Source organism: Meyerozyma guilliermondii, genomic scaffold (genome assembly GCF_000149425.1).
Source record: "Meyerozyma guilliermondii ATCC 6260 scaffold_7 genomic scaffold, whole genome shotgun sequence".
In the NCBI taxonomy this organism is placed as follows: domain Eukaryota; kingdom Fungi; phylum Ascomycota; class Pichiomycetes; order Serinales; family Debaryomycetaceae; genus Meyerozyma; species Meyerozyma guilliermondii.
In genome coordinates, this window is record NW_001809794.1 from 81,983 (window position 1) to 102,313 (window position 20,331).

A 20,331-nucleotide genomic window follows, 5' to 3' on the forward strand; every position below is an offset into this window, starting at 1 on the left:
GCACCCAACCACCAATAGCGTAACCTATTTCACCCAACCACCAGATCTGAATTGAGTTCTCACCGAGTTTCACTTCCAACCACCATAGCGATCTCACTGTATTTATCGTCACCGCTTAGACAATTCACACCAGCTCACCATGGCACCGCAGAAGAGCAGTGGCACCCAGGAGCCCCGGAAACGAGCCAAAGGAGAAAACTCCAAAAATTCATCGACTTTGAATAAATCGGAAAAATCAACGTCGGTAAACAAATTGTCATTTTATGAAAAACACGAAGTACCCAGAAAGGTTTTCCACTCGTTTGCTGGTGGTGCTACGTTGATCTTCTACGTTTTAGGCTGGCAAACCTCAGATTTTATCATACCGTTTATTATATTTGCCCTGGGATTTATTATTCAAGACTTTTTCCGATTGAGAAATCCTGCTTTGAACGATTGGCTTATTGACAAGTTTAAGATATTTATGCGTCCGTCAGAACGCCACCTGTACAACGGTATCATTTTCTACCAGCTAGGCTTGCTCTTTCTTTTCGTGGTTTTTCCCAAGGATATCTGTATCATGGGTACACTTTTTTTGAGTTGGGGCGACACGTTTGCGTCTTTTGTGGGGCGAGAATTCGGCAAATATACCCCCAAGATTTCCGAGAGAAAGTCTGTGGCCGGGTGCATTGGTAGTTTTTTGGTAGGATCTTTGTCGTGCTACCTTTTTTACGGCTATCTCGTTCCAACTTTCAAGGTGGACTTACCAGGCCAATTGTTATGGACTCCACAAACTTCCAGACTTTCGCTACACAGCTACGCGTTTGCCAGCGGCGTGATTTGTAGCGTTTCGGAGGCATTTGATGTGTTCAATATAGACGACAACCTCACGATCCCCGTTCTTGGCGGCAGTCTTTTGTATACGGTTGTATATTTCTTTAGAGTTTAATTCCTTGTCTAACGTTTTCGTATTCTTCATAAGTCATGTCATACTTGAGCCCATCGTATCTTTCCAACTGTAACCATCCTTCTTCAAGTCCTTTCTGGTAAAATTGGGGTGTTTTAGACTTGGAAATATTGCCATAATCTGCCTTCCGTAACAAATACCAAACAGTAGTCAACTTGTCCCAGCCTTGCTCCGAGGCCACACTGGGCAAAAACGTGCCAGAATAGTACCCACCATCAAGGGTGAAGCTCAATTTCAATCCATGAGCTCCAATATCCCAATTGTCCCATTTAGTAATCGGAGTGAAATTTGCCAATAACGTCACCGAAACCTCCAAGGAAGCCAATTCGCTCAGTTTGATTGGAGGAAACCTTGTATCGCGCAACGCAGCCGTCAATGCAAATTTCTGGATACCTTTTTCCGTTTCTTGTGGCTGAAACGTACCGATGCACCCCCGCAAATTGCCATTTTTGTCCCATGTTACAAACAACGGAGCCAGATTTGGAATGGATTTCAAGTCCTCATTGAGCTCCTTGGCGAACTGGGACAAGGAAACGGGCGAAAAATCTGGTTTAAGTTTTCTGGAAAGTGTATCGAAAGCCACACAGCAAAGGGACTTCATTGCGATAAGAAGAGCGCGAATTGGGTGCAAATGCGAAGAGTGAGAAAAATAGTGAGAAAAATAGTGAGAAAAATAGTGAGAAGAATAGTGAGAAAAGTAGTGAGAAGAATAGTGAGAGAAACGAATAGAGAATAAAGAGAAGAAATGAACGTTAATCTAAACGGAAACAGTGAATTTTGAGAACTGAAATCTATTACATTTTAAGTTATTCTATACTTTGGGCCAAAAATGTAAATCCACTAAAGTACAATGCTTTGAGATTGTAAAGTTTGGTGAGCCCAACTATATCGTCAGGAATTGTAGAAGTGTCTATGCGGCAATGAAGGGCATTGAGAAGTACCAAGCTCGGCGGAAGCAAGCCATTGAGGATATCTGCCCACGCATTGTGGAGAAAATTTCCACACAAGTTGATATACTCTACTTTGGATGGAAACTTGGCAATGGTAGCGATCATATTATGGGCAAGGTCGATGGACTTGAGATGTGAAAAAGCTGGTGCCATAATCCATTCGAGGCTGGTGAGGTTATTTCCGGAGACATTGAAGTGGGTAATTTGACATGTGGCTTGGGAAATGGAAATACTCATCAAATTATTGTTTGATAAATCCAATTTTTTCAAATTTGGAAGATTTTGCAAATTCAAAGTGGAGCTTGATAAATGGAAAATGTTGTTATTGGAAAGGTTTAGGGACTCGAGCAGCTCCGGAAACTGGATTCGATGCAAATTATAATCGGTAAGTCCATTAAAAGAGATATCAAGATGCTTGATGGTGCTGGTATTAAAGGCACCTAGTTGTACCATAGTTGCTTCTGCGTTATGGTACAATAATGTGAGATGGGTAGCTGGGACCAGAGCCAAAAACTGACATGGTTTTTGCTGGGGCATATGGGATATCTGGTCGATACTAAAGGAATTCAATTTTTTAAATTGCTGCAAAAACCCATTTATGATATTATCTTCATCTGTCAGGATGCAGCAAGTGGTCAGTATATGGATATTAAACACATTTGTAAACCGCTGCAAGCAATCCATATATTCGGCTATTTTCTTTGTGGAAGTTTCAACAAATGGCAGAAGTAAGAAAATACTAATTTGCTTGGGTCGAATGACAAGACGATGAAATTGAAGATATTTCAAAAGTGGTTCGTTAAGATCAAGCACAGCATTCAGCATGTAGTTGGGAGCACAAATGGAAACGTTTTGGTTTTCATACATGGCGTAAAGTGCCATTTTACGAATTTCATCGTATTCTGAGTCTTGGTGACAATCGTTGAAAATGGTGTCAAGCCCGAACAAATACTTTAGGCAGCACGGTCTGAGAAAGGTCAAGATATGAAGGCTGATTTCCGGTGGTAATGAACATAGAAACTCCATTGAAGAACGCGGTGGAATCAGGATTTAAATATGTGCAGCATATAACCACTAAAGTAGTTTGCAGCCAAATGAGAAATGAGAGCGCGACCATAAATTGCTACTATTGAACAGGGAATTCAGAACAGAATAAGCATAAAAGATTTTGGAAAGGAACTCCAAGAGTCAGCATGAAAAACGAGAATGGTGCCAACCTACTAATAGAAGGCTTAATTACACAGCAGAACAAATCATGCATGAATTCAATGCATGATGCATCATCTAATATGCGCAGATCCTCGCACCTTCTACATATACACAAATCTGAATTGCCTTTTGGTAAGTGGTCGTTTGCGTCACGCCATCAAATCGGTATATGCCATGCGGGATCCATGCGGAATCTATGCGGAATCTATGAGGGATGCATGCGGGAATGTCGCATGTCGTGCAGCCCAATGCTCGTCTCGCATAAATTTGGGGTGTTCACTCGGCTACGCAGCAAGCCATGGGACTTTGTTACTCATGCCTCTATGGCGATGAAGATGACGGCAATAATAACGAGCGTAGTTCGTTGTTGCAAAACCACCAACTTTACTCGGAAGAAAATCTACAAGAAGAAGTAAAAAAACAACAACAGAGACAAAATGAGTTGGCAGGAATCGTCAATGAACTTTCTGACAATTTGATAGACGTAAGCACTTTTATGAGTAATCCAACTGGCTTGGAAAATAGTACTCAGAACATATCGTTTCTGGTGCACACAGAAGGTGAAGGAGGAATCGATAAGCCAAATACCACTTTTCTCACCAACGACGAGAAACAAAATGTTTTGGATGCAGTCAGTCAGCTTGACGAGACAACGAAAAAGCGATGCCAAATTACCAATTCGCAGCCGTTATACTTGACATTTTAGTTTGCTGAATTATGGCTAATATGCTAAATTTGGCCCACTGGTGCTGCGATGTGCATATTTGGACTAAGATTTCCTGCGGCCAGTATCGCCGCCATCTGCAGCTACGGCATTGGGCTGAAACTTGCAGGTATGAAAACCGGGAACGACGCTTCGTCGTTACGTAAGCTGAGGACAAGAACAATAGTTGCTAAGAGATTCAGGGGCCGAATAAGCGAATTACAGGTTATGCGGACTCAATTGCGCATACCGAACAAGGAATTAGAGTTACGAATCAAGAAATGGTCTCCGAACTGGCCGCGAGACTACGATCGATAGACCGGCGATAAATACAACTATTAATTACATCTCTTAATTCGTTTTTAAAATTATTTACTTTAATGTTACTCGATGAGCGGAGTTTGTGGCTCGGGGTAATGCAGCTCTTCACCATCCCCGCTTAAATGACAAGACGCGCAATTCGGAGGTAATCAACGCATGACGCATCAAGGATATCTACAATACCGGCCTGCACCCAGCGGGGCATTTCCCGCTCTCCGAGTAACCTGCAAAGTTTTGCGGGTTTAACAGGACTTAGCCCGGCCCCCCGCACCCAAGTTCTATGTATGGAATACGCCGGCGTGCAGGTCATGCGGTTGGCGGGGTTGATCGTTGGGGGCGTAAAATCGCGAAAAGACCGCAGAAAATTGGCCGATAGTCAAGCAGCTCACCAAATATTCGTATGTGTTTGGTTAAGTTTCCACTCTTTCTTTCGTGGTTGTGAAAGTGTGGCCGGTACAGAGCAGATCCGGGCGTGCACCCGGGCTAATTCCGCCAGGTGCATATTCGGAGGGTGCATTGCGAGTTATATGCAGACCGCGAGCTGCATTTCGATGAATGCGCATAGTTCCCACTCCGGGCTAGAAGAATTTAAGATCCTAATTCAGCAAGTAAGCCTCACACGTTTAAAAGCAGAACTTCCAGCTGTCATTCTTATTTCCTTCTGTTACGTTGAGGTTCAACTTGATTCAGATTAAATTAATCAATAGTAACCAATAAAAAATCACATAATCGTCCTAACCGTGATACTTGTACCCAACAGAGATTGGTCAGGCTCCCCAAATAGATATTGCCCATGAGCACTCCTGAATTGTCATCGTTCCCCCACAGAAGTGACGACCATCATGCGGAGGCGGAAAACTTTTTGGACTTGATGAACGCCGATATGGACTTTGAACAGGCGTTTTCCATGTACTCCAATTTGCAACAAAAAAATGCCATGAGTGGCGTTGAACAACTTCAAAAAGTCCAGAAACTTAACGAGCAGTTCATTTCTCAGCTCAACTCGCCACCACCAGTGGAAAGTGACGTACCGTCCTTTAATGGCTCGTTGAACCAACTCGCGCCACCGGTGGATGCTTTGGACCACCACAACAATAATTTCACTTTTGACCCGCCTTCGTTGGACAAATTCGAGTTCCAGCGCCACGACAAGCCGTTTCTCAACTCGGGTCCGCAAGAATACGACCAGTTTTTCTCCAACACCGAATCCGATGCGTTGGAGAAATTTTTGGATAATCTCGCCAACCCCACCGCCAACCCGCTTCTGATATACAACCATGGAGTTCCCACGGGGACCACCCAGCCGCTTGCGGACCTTAACAGTCTATATGACTTGCATACCATGAAATCCACGGTTCCTCCCACGCGGCACCATTCCAATCCACTTCCTCATTTCAACGACAACCTCAAACAGGAACTTAACGATGCATTTGGCTACCCGCAGCGCCCGGTAGATACGCAGCTTCCTACGCCTATGGATAGCCGCCAGCTGTCGTCGTCGCTGTTCCAAAAAACGTCTCCTAAAAGACCGTACGACTACTCTGACGACTTGCTGCTGCATGCTTCGCTCTCTACGCCGCCTTCCTCGTCGCCGCTGGGCAGCCTGAGGATGGCTAAAAAGCAGAAAAAGACTCAGCGGCCGCTTTTGTCGTTGGAACAAAAACGGTTGAATCACTCCCACTCGGAACAAAAGAGAAGACAGTTGTGTAAAACCGCTTACGATAGGTGCTTGCGCCTCGTGACAAACATCCACGACTACCACATGAATGACGAAGCACAAACGAAGAAGAAACTGAAGAGAAGACAAATGACCAAGGATGGACTTCCCAACTTGTCGAAACACACAGCGTTAATGAAAATCTCGGGTGAGATTTGCAAATTGAAACAAAAGAACGACAAGATAAAGCAGCTCTTGGGCGTTTGATGGGTTAGCTTCTGCTATGTATTAATATTACGACGATATAAGAAAATTACTGATGAGTTTTCTGTGTTCTGTATTTTCTGTATTCTGCTCGACTATGTCTCCCTCGTAATCATACTTTAAAGTTGTAGACTTTCATTTCAGTTTCAGTTATTATTCAATTTAAGCTTCAACCAAATTGCTCTTCTTGGCATTTACTCATTTCAGTAATAATTAGAATTCTTCTGAATGACTTCCAAATGATTTTCTAAATGACTTCAGTAGACTTTAGACTAAACTTTGTCATTGTAATTGAGGTGTTTTATGCCTAACTTGGTACTGATCGTCACTGTAGTAGGGAACAGTTTATTTTGAGAACTTGAAGACTCGACTTTTGAACTTCACAATTGCTCTCATCCTCGGTTCTAGGTTTTATTTGTGCATTTCAGTGGTGAGATCGCTGACTTTCTATTGAAATGAACTACCCAAAGCGAAAGTTCATCTTGGTTTGTCTTGATTTCAGTATCGAAGTTTCAGTCACTTTGTTTTGTCAGTGTCATTTTCACAATACTTGCCATTCTCCGTCTCTCATTCCTTCACTTCTCACTCATTTTCATCAATTTTCATTAATATCTACTTTCAATATTCATTATCGTTCTCACTCATTTTTCACTTCTCACTCAAATCTGATTTTCAATCGATTCGCATTTTCTCATTTTATTCAATTCTCATTTCAATCAATTCTTTCTTTACACTCATTCTCCATGTCCAGCCATCCGGCCCTCGACTTGTCCATTGGAAACGACGACCAGGTGGCCCAGCTCTCCAAGCTTCTACCTGTCCATCTTCCAAATGACTCCCAACACCAAAATAAGCTTGAAAAATTGAGAAATTCCAACGCGTACATTTTCGTGTTGAGCTGGCTTTATCAGTGCCGAGGATTTGTCAAGCTCCAAAACGAGCATTTCGATGCGGATTTGTTCGAAATAGAGCTCCTTAACCTTGTATCTCCGCCTCCCGTGGACGACTCCGTACTTTTCATCAACAAATTGAAAGTCGGATTGATCGTGGCTCTTCGAGGTGGAGGAGCAAAAAATGCTTCTTCAGACGAATTTGAAGCGGTTTTCCGTGAATGGTTTGGAATCGAGACGCCGTTGGGAGGCGCAGTGGACGAAAACGACGAAACTCCCCAACTCCAATTCGACTATTTGTTCATCGAAAGCAAGATCGATGTGCTCTATATGGTCATTTCTTACATTTCCAGCTACTCGCAGTTCCGGGCGTTTATCGACCGCCACCAGCTCACTTCAGACGACCTCAAACCGGAGGTTCTTCACTCGGAATTGGTGGAGGAAAACGAGTCGATGGACTATATTCTCATGTTCGACAATACCAGATTATACAAAAGAACCGTTATTTGCCCCGAACTTGTGGTCCCCAAGAAGCGTGCCGCCGCTCCAGGAGAGCCTGAAGCCCATTTTGGCGCCGAAAAGTTCGATGTAACTGCCGTGGAGTACGAATTGGTGTTCAAAGATATCTACAAATTGGACGAATTTCTCAAGCTGATTCCGAAAAAGAGCAAAAAATTGAAGGACTTGAGAGCAGCGCTCGCCAGCGACGCCGTAGTAGACTCCATGTTCTATGCTGAGATCAGAAAGCGCAAGATTCTCTCGCATAGAAGGAAGGAATTGCAGTTGGCTAACCTTTTGGCAACAAGGAAAAAATCGACAAGAATTGAAGCTAGAGAGCGTGAAAGACAAAGAGATCTTCAATTGCAGCGCCAAAAGCAGGAAGAAGAAATGAGAGCTGCGGCAGAAAGTCGTCTTGAAAGACGAAGAATGGCAAGAGAACAAGCCAGTAATTCGTACGTTTCACCCACGCCAACAGCCATGACTCGAGAAGAAAGACTCCGTCTCAGACAAGCAAAAACCCAGTCTCCGTCTAATTCACCGGCTCCAGAAAAGGAGGAAATAAAGAAGGAAGAAAATGAAAATGTTCAGCAAGATTCTGAGCTTCAAGCTTCTACTTTTGAGCCTCAAGCTTCTACGGTATTTGAGCCCCAATCTTCTGCCTTTGAGCCACAACCTTCTACGGCTATTGAGCCCCGCGTTTTTGGGTCCTCAGCGTCTACTGGTCCTATTGTTACCGAGCCTCTTACCCATGAGCCCCCGGCTAAAAGAGCCAAAATCGAACCTCCTCATTTTCCATCCTCCACGAGCAATATGCCTCAATGGGGCAATTTCAACCACCAGCAGTACCCCATACCAAGCCACCAATCTTCTGAAGTTCAAACCTTCCCACAGCAACAAATTTCGCAGCCGCCCGTACAATGGCCTAACGCAGCAACTGCGGAGAGCACAGCCGTGCATAATCATCATGCAATGCAGCCAAATTCCCCGAAAGCACAACACCCGTCTAATGCGTCTTCCATTCATCCAGATAACCTAAATTAGTTCCGTAACTCCCCTCCTTCCCCGCCTTTACCACATTAGGGCCCTGCGTGACGCAACTGTCGTAACGCAAAACTGCCGTAATGCATGCCGTAACGTATGCCGTAACTCGCGTCGCGAACTCCGATATGCAAACTCCGACAATTGTACATTATGCCATGGTTATTATTATGTACGAAGTAAATAAATGATAGCACTACAAGTTTAACTCGTTAAGTATTTGACCCGCCAACGTTTTGTAGTTCCATGTGTTACCAAGGATCTTTTTAAATTGAACACCATAAAGTCCAACTAGAGGAACCTTAACAACATGGATCTCAAATTTCAATGGTGATTTCTTAGGCTTGGCTCCAGAATTACTGGCGGTATGTTTATGGTTGACTCGCTGCTCCAATCTCGAAGAAACCAACATATCACTGCCGCCTCCCACCATGATGCCTCCCAAAGAATCAAGCGAGTCATCTTCGGTAAATCGGCTATCATCGTAGTCTTCGTAGTCATCATCCAACAGTCTTATCTTGGCGCTGGCTGGAGTATTAGGCGGCATTAACGTTTGAGATCCGTTCTTCTTGCGGTTAAGAATGGAATTGCCAATGGAAATCTTTCGCCGATGGCCCACTGAATTCGATGATCTATGGGTCTTGACACTTGGCGGTGAGAGCGCTTGCGTTTGTAGATGTAACGACGGCTGTCTGAGGGGAGTGCGTTCGGATTCATGCTCATGGTGGTATCCTTCGATGGAGGAAGACGTGGACTTGAAAGCATCTCCATAAAGTTTTTCTTCCTCTTCGTTGGTAGAAGCTATGGTAGCATTAGCAGATCCTTCTGGCGAAATTTTCGACAACGAAGGTGTGTGAACACACACGAAGCCTCCCTTCACTTCCTGGAACTTGACTCCCAACTGGCTCAATACACGAATGATGTTGTAACGAATGACTGGAAGCGGTTTGGTAGACGTAGTTTGAACACTGAAAAAGCCTTTGAGAAAGAGAGTTTTGGGATACTCGATCGACGGCATGCTATTAGGCTTAGCGTTGTTGAACTGGTCGATGATCTCCCTGTCGCTGAGCTGGGGAACGATTTGGTGCTCAATATCATCGATTGTAATGTCATCAAAGAACCCGTCGTCGCGGCCTCCGCCAACAAGCTCGTCGGAATTCTGGCCTGCCATGACATTGGGTAAAGGTGGTTGCTGCTGGGTTTTACTACGTGTGTTGTAAGACTCCTTTCTCACATGACCACCCACGGATTTTGCACGAGCAGTAGGATGAAGAGACTTTCCTGGGGGTTTCGTGGAAGACAATACCTCGGCATCAAGATTAGGCAACGGCGGCAAGTATTCCACGGGAGTAAATCTTGGTTTGGCAACGGTAGTGGAGTGCGAACGATCGTGTCTGGGCCCTGCTTGGCGCTGAACAGGTGCTTGTTGTTTGACTGGAGAAGCATCCAAATTGGACGAAGATTTTTCCTTGGCGGTCACCTTCATGCTGACACCACGACGAACCATGGGGTCTGGAGATTGCGCCGAAGCCAGTGGTTCTGGCGAGAGGTTTTGCGGCAGATACGACCTCTGAGGTGTGTTCGAAGCAGCGCCAACATGCCCCACTTCGACGGTTGGAATGCTGTGATTTGAAGACGACTCCGGAGTTGTTCTCGTGGGCGAAGTGGTTTTTTTTCTCGACGACATCCGACGAAGAATAGAGTTGAATCCAGCTTTGGGATCCAAGGTGTCGTGCTTGACGGTTGGGCTCTGTTGCTGCATAGGAAGTTGCGACAGTTCGTGCAATCTGGAACTATTAGACTCAACCATAGACGGCGCAAGAGTATGGGCTTGTTCTGGGAAAGGCAATGGAGAGTTCTGGACTGGCGGGGTGGGGGCATGCTGCTGAGGAGGAGGAACCGAAGTTTGACGAGGAGTTGGCGCCGGAGAATGTTGCTGGAGTGACTGGCCTGAAACTGCAGTTTGCTGCTTGGCGGCTTCTTCTTTGGCCCGTTTTCTGGAACGCATTTCGCTGATGAGAAAATAGATGGAAATGAGAGGATGGTAGCCTCCTGTTGGATCCGGAAGAAGCAGCGAGTTTGGAGCAGATGCATAGTCGCGACCCAGCTCGGCGATTTTGTACCAGTTTTCCACACTCATCTGGTACTCAACGCTGGAAAGAATACTGGTCAATTCTTCGGTAATGGTTTGCGGCGATCCAAGATCAAAACTGGCTATAGCCTTGATGATATCGGGGTCCAAAGGAAGAGAAAGTGGTGTCCGTCTTGGAAGATAAGACGACATTACACCATCGTAGCCCTTGTTCATCCATGGGTGTTGCATCACCTCGTACAACAGGGCCCGTTTCAGCGGATCCACCACCAACATGCGAGAAAGTAACGAAACACACTCTTTGGAGAGGTCAGCAGGGTACACCACGCTGCCCTTTTTAATCTTTTCATGCAAAACCAGCACTGACTGGTCGTCGAACGGAACCTTTCCGCAAACAAGAACAAAGAGTACCACTCCAAAAGACCATACATCGACCTCGGGTCCCGTATAAGGCTTTGCTGACAAGAGTTCCGGAGCTGCAAAGTATAAAGAACCACAGTAGGTCTTGAGCAAGGTTTTGGGTGAGTAGAGATTAGACAAGCCGAAATCGATGATTTTGATATCACCTTTTCTGTTGATCATGATGTTTTCGATCTTCAAATCACGATGCACCACATTGTTACGATGACAGTATTCAAGCGCCAGCGCAATGCCCCTAGCAAACTTACGGGCGTTCTTCTCCTTGAGAGATCCATGCGACACGATATAGTCGAGCATCTGGCCGCCTTCAACGTACTCAAATAGCATATAGTAGTGATTGGTCATTGGCACCATTTCGTACAAGCGGCAGATAAACGGATGGAACAAAAGACGGCCGAGAGCACCTTCACGAATAGTTCTTTTATCGCGAGCCACTTCTTTCTCGAATTCCTTTTGGCGCTGGGCGGAAGCCTGGGCATTAAGCGGAGGATCATTAGCATGGGCTCTTTGGTATAATTTGGCAGCTCTGGGAACAATTTTAACGGCACAAATCTCGCCAGTGCTGTTGTGCTGAGCAAGCTTGACTTTACCCATCGACCCGGCGCCAATGGTTTTGACAAAGTCCCAGTCGCCTATGGACTTTCTGTGGAACTGCTGAGAGCCCAGCTGGCCCTGCTGCGAGGAGCCGTGCTGCGAAGAGCCGTGAGGCTGCGAGCCAGCAGGGTGTGATTGAGCAGGCTGAACAGGCTGAGACTGGGACTGGTGCGACAGGTGCAGCGACTGGCGCAGACCGTGAGACTGCTGAGAGTGAGCGGAATGCTGTTGAGCAGACTGATGCTGAGCAGACTGATGCTGGTGAGTCTGGTTCTGAGTCATGTTCTGAGTCTGATTCTGAGGAGTCTGTGGCTGCGAGTGCAGATGGTGATGAGAGACCCGTGGCGAGTCCTTTTGAAAGTTCGGGTGATTGGCATTTTGGGGCTGGGTCTGTTGCTGCTTGCGGTTGATAGCCGCCGGCGGAAGAAGTTCCTTATTCATCGGCGAAGCAACCGGTCTGCCGATACTAGGGGTTCGCGAGTGAGACCCACCGTCGCCAGAACCACCATAATGTGGCGACTCGTGGCCCGGCGGGCCGGAAGCAACTCGAACGTCGCTACGCGACCCCTTCACTGATCCCGATACCGAACGAAGCATTCGAGGTGTGGCCGGCTGGGGTGGATGGAGGCCTTGGGCGTGAGTTTCCAGCAGCGGGCCGTCGCCAGAAGGGTAGGAAGTGGTGGCAAAGTCGGTTTTTGGTTGCACAACATGAACTTGGGCTGGAGGCAGAGTTGAAGATTGGTCATTTGCCGGTGGATACTGGAAAGACAAGTCGTCAGCAGACGCTTTTGTGGGATCCCGGTGTTCGAAAGAGACCGGATCCATCGTTGGGGCTTGCTCAACGGAAGTTTTCGCCGACTTGTGGTGGGTCCAATATGTTGGTATACACAGAGATGAAAGGGAGGAAGTGCGCGCACCGTGCAGGAGGCGACGAAGTTGGGGGGTGTGGGTTATTTTGGAGAAAAATGGTGTTGGGGGGTAAAGGGTAAGGGAGGGTGTTTGTGGAGGGGAATTGAGTGGGAATGTGAAAAAAAATGGAAAAATGACCAGTGGTTGGGGAATTTGATGGGCTGTTTGTTGCTGTGAATGTCCTGCAGCTAGCGAGAGAGTAGCGAGCGACAAATGAAGAGACGACAGAGTGAAGAGTTAAGAAAATTAAAAAGAAAATTAATATTGAATGAAGTTGTAGAGATTTGTAAGTATTGGTGTTTGACGTCAATTGTTAATTTTTTTACTTTACTTTCACTTACTCTCACTCACTTTTCTCATTGCTCTTCTCAGTATTCCATTCATACATTTCTTCTACTTTTCTTCCACTTTTCTCTTTTCTCTACACTCCTTCCTTTTCTACACCTCCTTATTTCCTCTCTATTCACTACTTAATGCTTGTGGTGTTTCAAGTGAGACTGGTACTCCCAGGTGTATCCCAACACAATGACGAGCACAGCCAAGTGCACCAATGGCTTTCCAGATGCATTTTCTCCGTCAAAGTAAGCAGCCTTGTACTTTCCAAAAGGCGAGGTGGGCTTCTTGGCGGCAGGAGCTGGGCCGGTTGGCAACTTTTTGTAGAAAGAAACCACCTCGGCCATTCTCTTAGCGTTGGGGTTGGACCCAATGTTCTGAGTTAGTAACTTAAACAACCAAAAATCGATGCTAGATATAAATAGGGGGCACTTACCTTTGCAGAAGCCACCTTGGGTGGAATCAATGTGGACAACAGCCTTCTGACAATAAATGACATGTTTGGTAAAACGTTGAAGGTGATTTTCAATCCCGGTCGAGCGCGCGCTCTCATTCGCCGGCCTGCCTGCAGGCCCCTTTTAAGCTGCGACAGCAGCTTAAGAATGGTAGAATGGTAGTCTACGCAAGTAGACTGCCAGGACCATAAGCTGATAAAATCATTTGACCATACTACTCTTGCTACAGTCTACACTACTCTCACTACAATTTACTCCCTCTCTTACAGCTTTCTCACATTTCCTTATCCTCCATGTATTTCACATAGCACTAATATACAAGACTGTGTTAGTATTCCTCAATTTTCTTCAATTTCATCAATTCTTTCTCCATTTTCTTCAACTTACCATTGTTGCCTCTTATAAACACATCCCCGTACGACCGGATCTCGCTTCCATCGATAAATTCTTTAGTATTCTCCAAAACAATGTTCATATACCCATCAATACTTTGAAGTTTTCCTCTATATTGGACTCCATTGTGCAACTTTACCATTACCGCAGAGTGCAATATATACGATAAGAACTTCGAAGGATCGACTTTGCCGTCGCTGGGCGCACCAGACGCTTCTACCTCGGCCATGTGTCGTGAGATTGAAATCTGAAAAGAAGTTGTGTGCGCGTGTCGTGCGCGTACCGCTTTGACTCTTGGTAGGCAAAAAAGAAAGCTCCGAGACGGGGAATTGAACCCCGGTCTACCACGCGACAAGCGGTAATTCTAGCCACTAAACTATCTCGGACGAATCTGTAAGAGATTGCAGATGCTTGTCTTAAGTACGCGCACTTTTAGTACTGTTCAAAATTGCAGCACATTTTACTGAACTGAACTTACTTTCGCTCATGTTGGCATTGGCTTTCCGGCACCATTTTTGCTCTGCGCAAAAGCGTTTTTTCTCAACTGCAAGCCACATACCTTCCTACAAAATAGCAATAGTTGGTTCGGGACCAGCAGCGTTTTATACTGCTCATCACTTGCTAAATCGAAGTTCACCGGAACACGATTTCCGACTTAATATCGACTTTTTTGAACGGCTTCCGGCTCCCTATGGTTTGAGCCGGTATGGGGTGGCTCCGGACCACCCCGAGGTCAAGAATTGTGAGGAATATCTCGACGATATTATGCAAAAGTTTCAGAATCATGACAAACATAATGTCCGATTTTTCGGAAATGTTGATGTTGGAAACGATGTTTCTCTCCAAGATTTGGACAAAAGCTACCACTCGGTGGTGCTCGCATACGGATGTACTACGGCGGATAACTCGCTAAATATACCTGGCGAAAATTTACCTGGAGTAATTTCTGCTCGCCAGTTTGTCAACTGGTATAATGGGTTTCCCGATAAGTACTTTGGAGGCTTTGTAGCTCCACCTTTGCACAAGATCAACGATGTGACCATCATTGGCAACGGCAATGTCGCGTTAGATGTGGCCAGAGTGTTGTTGGCGGACCCAGAAACCCACTGGACACCCACCGATATGCTGCAAAATGCTGTTGAGATTCTCAAACAAAGCGCCGTGAAAAATGTAAATATCGTGGCCAGGAGAGGCATTCTCGAGTCAGCGTTCAGCAACAAGGAAATTCGGGAGCTTTTCGAGGTCGCCAAAGCAAATAATGTCAAATTCATCACCCTCGCACCTGAGCTCATGGACGGTATCGACCCCAAATCTTTGGGAAGAGTCGATAAACGAAGACTAGATATCTTGAACAAGTTCTCCAAGCAAGAGGTTGTGGGCGACAGAACGTGGTCTCTCAAATATTTGATGTCGCCCAAGGAAATTGTTCCTAGTGAAACCGATCCCGAGCTACTTTCTGGAGTCAAGTTTGCTCAAAACAAGTTGGAAAAGGACTCTCTCACACATAAGACTTCAATTAAAGAGTCGGGAGAGCCCCCAGTCTTCTTGAAGACGGATCTTCTTCTTCTTTCCATCGGCTACAAAGGCTCACCGTTACGAGGATTTGAAGACATCGGCATTTTTTTCGACAAAAAACAGAATAGAATTCTCAATAGAAGAGGTCGAGTCTTGTCTACGGCAAGCTCTAGCGAGGAAACCCACCAGCCCGTCTACAAGAAAGGATGGTACACATCTGGGTGGATCAAAAATGGACCCCAGGGCGTAATTGCAACAACCATGATGGACTCATTCGACACCGCCGATACTATCTTGGAGGACTTGTCCAATCACGTTTATTCTAGCTCGTCGCCCTTGTCGATAGACGAGAAGCTTGAGAAGTTGGACTATGTAAATTGGAATAGCTGGATGAAGCTTAATCAGAAAGAAGTTGACGAGGGAAAACTTTTGGGAAAGTCAAGAGTAAAGTACTCCAAAGTGAAGGAGATGCTAGCTATTGCCCATCAGCACACCCTGGAACAGTGATAAAGTAGTTGCGGTGCTCCTTTCTGCCCCACACCGAATGCAAATCAATCATGCCAAGAGACTGCTGGAGAAACTCCAACTCGCTCAAATCTCGACCAGAGTCCCGCTCGAGGTTTTTCGGGCCATGAGGAAGATCTCCCTTGTTAATATAGTACTCACATCCGCCGTGAGCATAGATGCCTGGTGGAAGGTACGGAACCGGGTCGTTCTTGTGGACCACTCTGATGAAGCCATGGTCGAAGGAATGGGTTTTTCTGACCTGGTGGACAACTTGGCGGGTTTTAAACTGGTCGTCGATGAATTTCATCATCGCCTTGTTGCCGACTTTTGGACTAGCAAACGACACAACCAACGTTTTGTGGCCCAAAATCTGGAGCTCCACTCCGCTCAAGATGGCTAGCGCTCCGCCTAGCGAGTGCCCAACCACCACTAGCTTGAAATCAGGGTGTTCTTCTTTCAAAGACAGCACTTTTTCAATGATATCCATACAGTTTCGTTCGAGAAATTGGTAAAATCCTCGATGAACAAGACAATTTTCACACTTGGTGGGGACTTTTTTGCGCTTTCGAACGATAGGACGGTACGGAACAGGTATGGCATCGATGTTTCCCTTCCAATCTCGAATCGAAGATGTTCCTCGGAACCCAAGAATTATGCGTTGGTTTTGCTTATCGATGGCATAAAACCCAGCACCAATTTCGGCCCAGTTATTAAAGTCGAAGGTATCAACAATCTCAAGGTCCTGGAGAGCGTCATTGGTGCATCTGTCTAGCGTGCAAAACGACAGTAATTTTCCGGGCTTCAAGCCGCGGTTAATGCAGTAAGCGATGGATGCAATATTGACATATTCCACCAAAGCATGGTAGTCTGGCGAGGCCATACCGAACACCGAAGCCACCAATACCAACCACCACACAAATCTCATGAATCATAATGAGGAATTGGCTGTTTTTCATAAACCTCATTATACTATACTTTCTGGTGAAATTTTTGGTCAAATTTCGGCTCGGCAAGAATAAGCACCAATTGCTCAAAAGCTGCAATTTTCTGGCTATTGCTAGCTATTGCTAGCTACGCTAGCAGCTAATTGCACCGCAGCTCCTGGTGTACTCGGTTGCATCGAACACTGCACAGAAATAAGCCACAAGAAGTGCATCTTGCATAAGACGAGTTTTGGCCGCAAATACAGCAGAGTCTAAGCCGAGGTTTGAATGTGGAACTTTTTCGAAGTTTACGTCGTTTCGAAGCTGGACCGTCATTTTCGGAAGATATACTGTCGATAGCATCGACAAATTGGTAATTGAGTGCCAAAATGGAATTTATGGAAATGACATTTCTTTCTTCTTCAAAGTACAGATTGAGATTTCGACGAGCAGAAAGAATCTTTTTGGTGGTGGGGGTGTTTCCCTGTCTGGCTTTCTTATCGGGGTTAATTCCACCGTGAATACTGTGATATGCAAAATTCTTAGGAAGCTCAAACTGAGCTCCAGATGCCGGTTCTCGGTTTAGGTCCACCAAACGCTTGGAAATTATTCGCTCGAGTTGGATTTGTTGAGCCGACTTGAGGCTTCCACCAGAACTGGAATCGGCAATTTGCGTCTGTGCATTCATCAAATACGTAAGGTTGTAGTTTACTTTGGGCCTATTCTTGCCTTGACGAGAAGCGGATTCTGCTGCAGTTTCATTTGATTCTTGATTTGCATACGGGCGAGATTTGGCTGAGAGGTTGACAGACGACGAGAAATATACCCTAGGATTAGCGCCTTTGGGCACCTCTTCAACGAGCATAAGAATGGAGAAGAACAGAGAATAGAATTGAGAATAGAATAGATAAATATTTACACCGGTGCACCGCTGCAGCTCACGGCGTATAAGCAGTGGACGCCCTGCAATGCAACTCACCTACAGCCGACACAGTATTCAAACGCAGTCCCTCTGCATCCTCTGCATCATTTTCTTACTATTTATTTACATGACTTTCCTCTTACTTTTTCTTCCTTTCCACTTTTTCCCTTCGTTTCTTTCTCCTACTTTTCCTTTCCTTGTATCTCCTCACTCGTGAACGGCTGGTCTTCCCTCGCCTTGTCCAACATAGGCTTGATCTTTTGTTTTGCCAACGCAGTGTTCACACAAGTGATATACTCATCCCACAAATCCGTGCATTCGTTATGGAGCGACTTTCCCTTAAGAAATTTTTCCGAGTACCACGCATTGAAACACTCGTCATACTTGGTCTTTGCAGGCGTGCATTCGGGCGCAAAAGATACAGACATGCTGTTGCCCATTCCGAGTCGCCACTGGGTTGAGTGGTCGCACCAATGGTGCTTGTTCCTGCAGGCAGTACTCGGTTGTAGGTGCTTGGATCTATTGGTGTGTGGGTCTGTTCCGCTTCTCAACGCGTAAACAACCCATCTTCATGAAGCGATACTCCATAGCTCCCGGGCTGACGCGCCGCAAATCGGCGCATGTGGGCTCAGGCGCGGGCTCGGACCCGGCTGCGACGTTGGAGCTTGAAAAACTAGAGCAAGAAATCACCCTTACTCTTCAAGAAATTGACAAAAATTTATCCAAGGCGAACGCAGTAATTTCTGAAAAAATGTTCCCAATTCTTGCTAAATACGCTCAATCGTCTCAGAAAGTGTGGAACAATGCCAATTTTTGGAAATACTTCTTGGAACAGGCAGCAGACGTGGAACTTACCAGCTACGAAGCACCGGCCAATTTAGGCACCAATTTGAATACAATTGCCAATTCTAAGCGAGCTGACGCTCAGGAAAACCAATGCGAAACCACATCGAAATCCACTACCGACTGGCTTGAAAAAGACCACCAGAACACAGACCATGCTCATCGGCTCGATGTCGCGAAAAATCAGGGCCACGCTTTTGCCGGTCTCGGAGAAACTCCTACGTGGTCACCTGAACGTCCTCACAAGGCAGATGATATACAAGCGTCGACTCCAGAAGCAATACGAAAAAATGCAAATCCCGGGGCTGTTGTCCAGCCAACACCCCAAATGATCACCCACACCATCCGCCAGTCTCTTGACAATTACCACCGAATATCCATCTCTCCACGAAAGGATACCCGCGCCACCACCAGTGAGCGCCACCGCCGCGATTCGGTGATTCGTAAATTTATCAATTCGTCGCCAACACTTCCGGAACCACCAGTACTCGTTTCGGACTTTGGACCACCTTCTCCATCCAAAAATGTCCGTGATCTGGCTCAACTTCAGGCCCAGGTTCTTGCAGCTACTCCCATGCGAGATCCGCCCTTTCGCAGCCAAAATTCGTTGCAGAGGTTCCCGCGAACTCCAAAAATTGGTGCCGATTCCAACGAGCCGGTGGATATAATGAGAACACCTTTGGGGGTACGGATCCGATACGGAGACGATAGCGAGTTGGCGCCTCCAGAAATGGAAACTAACACCAACAAAGCTAGTGTGGAAGAAAATATGCAACTTCCAGACTTGCAAACCATAGAAACTGGGTCCAATAAACGGCGTCGATTGTCGACTGCTGACGACGAACAAAATGTGTTTTTAGACCAGAATAGCTGGACTCAACCACGAGAAAATACCCTGACAAATTCCAATTTGCTTGAAGCATTTGAAGACGTGGCCACCAATTCGTCAATAACATTAAAGCAGACGGGTGTGTCTGGTGAAAAACCGCAAGATTTATTTGCAACCATTGAGCACGATACCACAGATAATAGCACGTCGGAATTGGGGCAGTTTTACAGAGATCGGCTTAAGGAGTTTACGAATTACGGCTCCTGATAGCCATGTATATTATGTACTATAGGACAAATAGAGAACGGAAGACTGAAGAGTGACTAAAGAGTGACTGAAGAGAAGCTGCACACTGACTGCACGGTGACGCATATTACGCATATTACGCAAGAATCGTCATCTGCAGGCTCAAAGTAAGCACAGATCGCTTACGTCCGCTGCTGACATTCAGCGCGCGCGTGATTGGCCACATCTGTCACACCACTTTCCTGCACGCAGCGGGGTTTGACTATAAAGATCCGCCTTGGCTGCAAACACAACAAAAATGGTGTGTGCTTCTGGTGACTGCGTGTGCGCAAAGAAATCTACTTGTTCATGTGGGGCTCAACCTGCATTGCATTGCAACTGTGCCAAGGCTGCAACTGAAAACGCAGTGCCTGCATCCTCTGATGCTTGTGCATGCGGTAAAAGAGCAAAGGGAAGCTGTACCTGCGGTATGGGCGGCGAATGTGACGGCCACCGTGATGGCGAAGTCGACTTTACCTACGCAAAGTAAATGTATATTAGTTTAATGAATTGATCCGTGCATCCAGACACCACGCGTAGTGACCTCCGCATTTCAACGAAAACCGGTGACTTCCGGTCCATGGCAAGACTTTCAGGATTGCAGCGCGACGTGCTTAAGTTATGCCGCCAGTCGTTCCGGACAGTGCGGACAAAGCCGCCGGAATACCAGGCTCACTGGCGTGCTTATATAAAGCAGGAGTTCGCGAAAAATCGCCTGGTTTCTAAAAAACAGTTCAGTGTCATCGAGCACTTGCTACGCGTAGGTCATCGCCGACTTGAAATGTACCTGAGTCCCGCAATCAAAAACGTTCATTAGGTTCTTGTATATAGT

The 20,331-nt window shown here is 46.0% G+C and overlaps 11 protein-coding genes and 1 non-coding gene across 12 annotated transcripts; 7 read left to right on the forward strand and 5 right to left on the reverse strand. All coding sequences in view use genetic code 12, as the record gives it.

The window, feature by feature from the left end:
• Window positions 1–139: 139 nt before the first annotated feature.
• On the forward strand, window positions 140–928 carry PGUG_05218 (diacylglycerol kinase; the record flags this gene model as incomplete). The annotated part of the gene is made up of 1 exon (XM_001482148.1): window positions 140–928. The coding sequence occupies one exon, from the start codon at window positions 140–142 to the stop codon at window positions 926–928; it is 789 nt and encodes a 262-aa protein (XP_001482198.2).
• PGUG_05219 (uncharacterized protein) lies at window positions 918–1,547 on the reverse strand (the record flags this gene model as incomplete). The annotated part of the gene is made up of 1 exon (XM_001482149.1): window positions 918–1,547. One exon carries the CDS (start codon window positions 1,545–1,547, stop codon window positions 918–920), a length of 630 nt encoding a protein of 209 aa, XP_001482199.2.
• Window positions 1,548–1,752: 205 nt separating this feature from the next.
• On the reverse strand, window positions 1,753–2,922 carry PGUG_05220 (uncharacterized protein; the record flags this gene model as incomplete). The annotated part of the gene is made up of 1 exon (XM_001482150.1): window positions 1,753–2,922. The coding sequence occupies one exon, from the start codon at window positions 2,920–2,922 to the stop codon at window positions 1,753–1,755; it is 1,170 nt and encodes a 389-aa protein (XP_001482200.2).
• Window positions 2,923–3,403: 481 nt separating this feature from the next.
• PGUG_05221 (uncharacterized protein) lies at window positions 3,404–3,811 on the forward strand (the record flags this gene model as incomplete). The annotated part of the gene is made up of 1 exon (XM_001482151.1): window positions 3,404–3,811. One exon carries the CDS (start codon window positions 3,404–3,406, stop codon window positions 3,809–3,811), a length of 408 nt encoding a protein of 135 aa, XP_001482201.2.
• A 1,111-nt stretch (window positions 3,812–4,922) lies between these two features.
• PGUG_05222 (uncharacterized protein) lies at window positions 4,923–6,053 on the forward strand (the record flags this gene model as incomplete). The annotated part of the gene is made up of 1 exon (XM_001482152.1): window positions 4,923–6,053. The coding sequence occupies one exon, from the start codon at window positions 4,923–4,925 to the stop codon at window positions 6,051–6,053; it is 1,131 nt and encodes a 376-aa protein (XP_001482202.2).
• Window positions 6,054–6,505: 452 nt separating this feature from the next.
• Window positions 6,506–8,482, forward strand: PGUG_05223 (uncharacterized protein; the record flags this gene model as incomplete). Its single annotated transcript, XM_001482153.1, has 1 exon — window positions 6,506–8,482. The coding sequence occupies one exon, from the start codon at window positions 6,506–6,508 to the stop codon at window positions 8,480–8,482; it is 1,977 nt and encodes a 658-aa protein (XP_001482203.2).
• A 193-nt stretch (window positions 8,483–8,675) lies between these two features.
• KIN2 (serine/threonine protein kinase) lies at window positions 8,676–12,410 on the reverse strand (the record flags this gene model as incomplete). Its single annotated transcript, XM_001482154.1, has 1 exon — window positions 8,676–12,410. The coding sequence occupies one exon, from the start codon at window positions 12,408–12,410 to the stop codon at window positions 8,676–8,678; it is 3,735 nt and encodes a 1,244-aa protein (XP_001482204.2).
• A 1,579-nt stretch (window positions 12,411–13,989) lies between these two features.
• Window positions 13,990–14,061, reverse strand: PGUG_05948. The gene has a single exon. It is a non-coding gene; the product is annotated as a tRNA-Asp (tRNA).
• A 100-nt stretch (window positions 14,062–14,161) lies between these two features.
• Window positions 14,162–15,697, forward strand: ARH2 (NADPH-adrenodoxin reductase; the record flags this gene model as incomplete). Its single annotated transcript, XM_001482155.1, has 1 exon — window positions 14,162–15,697. The coding sequence occupies one exon, from the start codon at window positions 14,162–14,164 to the stop codon at window positions 15,695–15,697; it is 1,536 nt and encodes a 511-aa protein (XP_001482205.2).
• Window positions 15,698–16,780: 1,083 nt separating this feature from the next.
• Window positions 16,781–17,485, reverse strand: PGUG_05226 (uncharacterized protein; the record flags this gene model as incomplete). Its single annotated transcript, XM_001482156.1, has 1 exon — window positions 16,781–17,485. The coding sequence occupies one exon, from the start codon at window positions 17,483–17,485 to the stop codon at window positions 16,781–16,783; it is 705 nt and encodes a 234-aa protein (XP_001482206.2).
• Window positions 17,486–18,113: 628 nt separating this feature from the next.
• Window positions 18,114–19,481, forward strand: ASK1 (Ask1p; the record flags this gene model as incomplete). Its single annotated transcript, XM_001482157.1, has 1 exon — window positions 18,114–19,481. The coding sequence occupies one exon, from the start codon at window positions 18,114–18,116 to the stop codon at window positions 19,479–19,481; it is 1,368 nt and encodes a 455-aa protein (XP_001482207.2).
• A 598-nt stretch (window positions 19,482–20,079) lies between these two features.
• Window positions 20,080–20,316, forward strand: PGUG_05228 (uncharacterized protein; the record flags this gene model as incomplete). The annotated part of the gene is made up of 1 exon (XM_001482158.1): window positions 20,080–20,316. One exon carries the CDS (start codon window positions 20,080–20,082, stop codon window positions 20,314–20,316), a length of 237 nt encoding a protein of 78 aa, XP_001482208.2.
• Window positions 20,317–20,331: the final 15 nt, after the last annotated feature.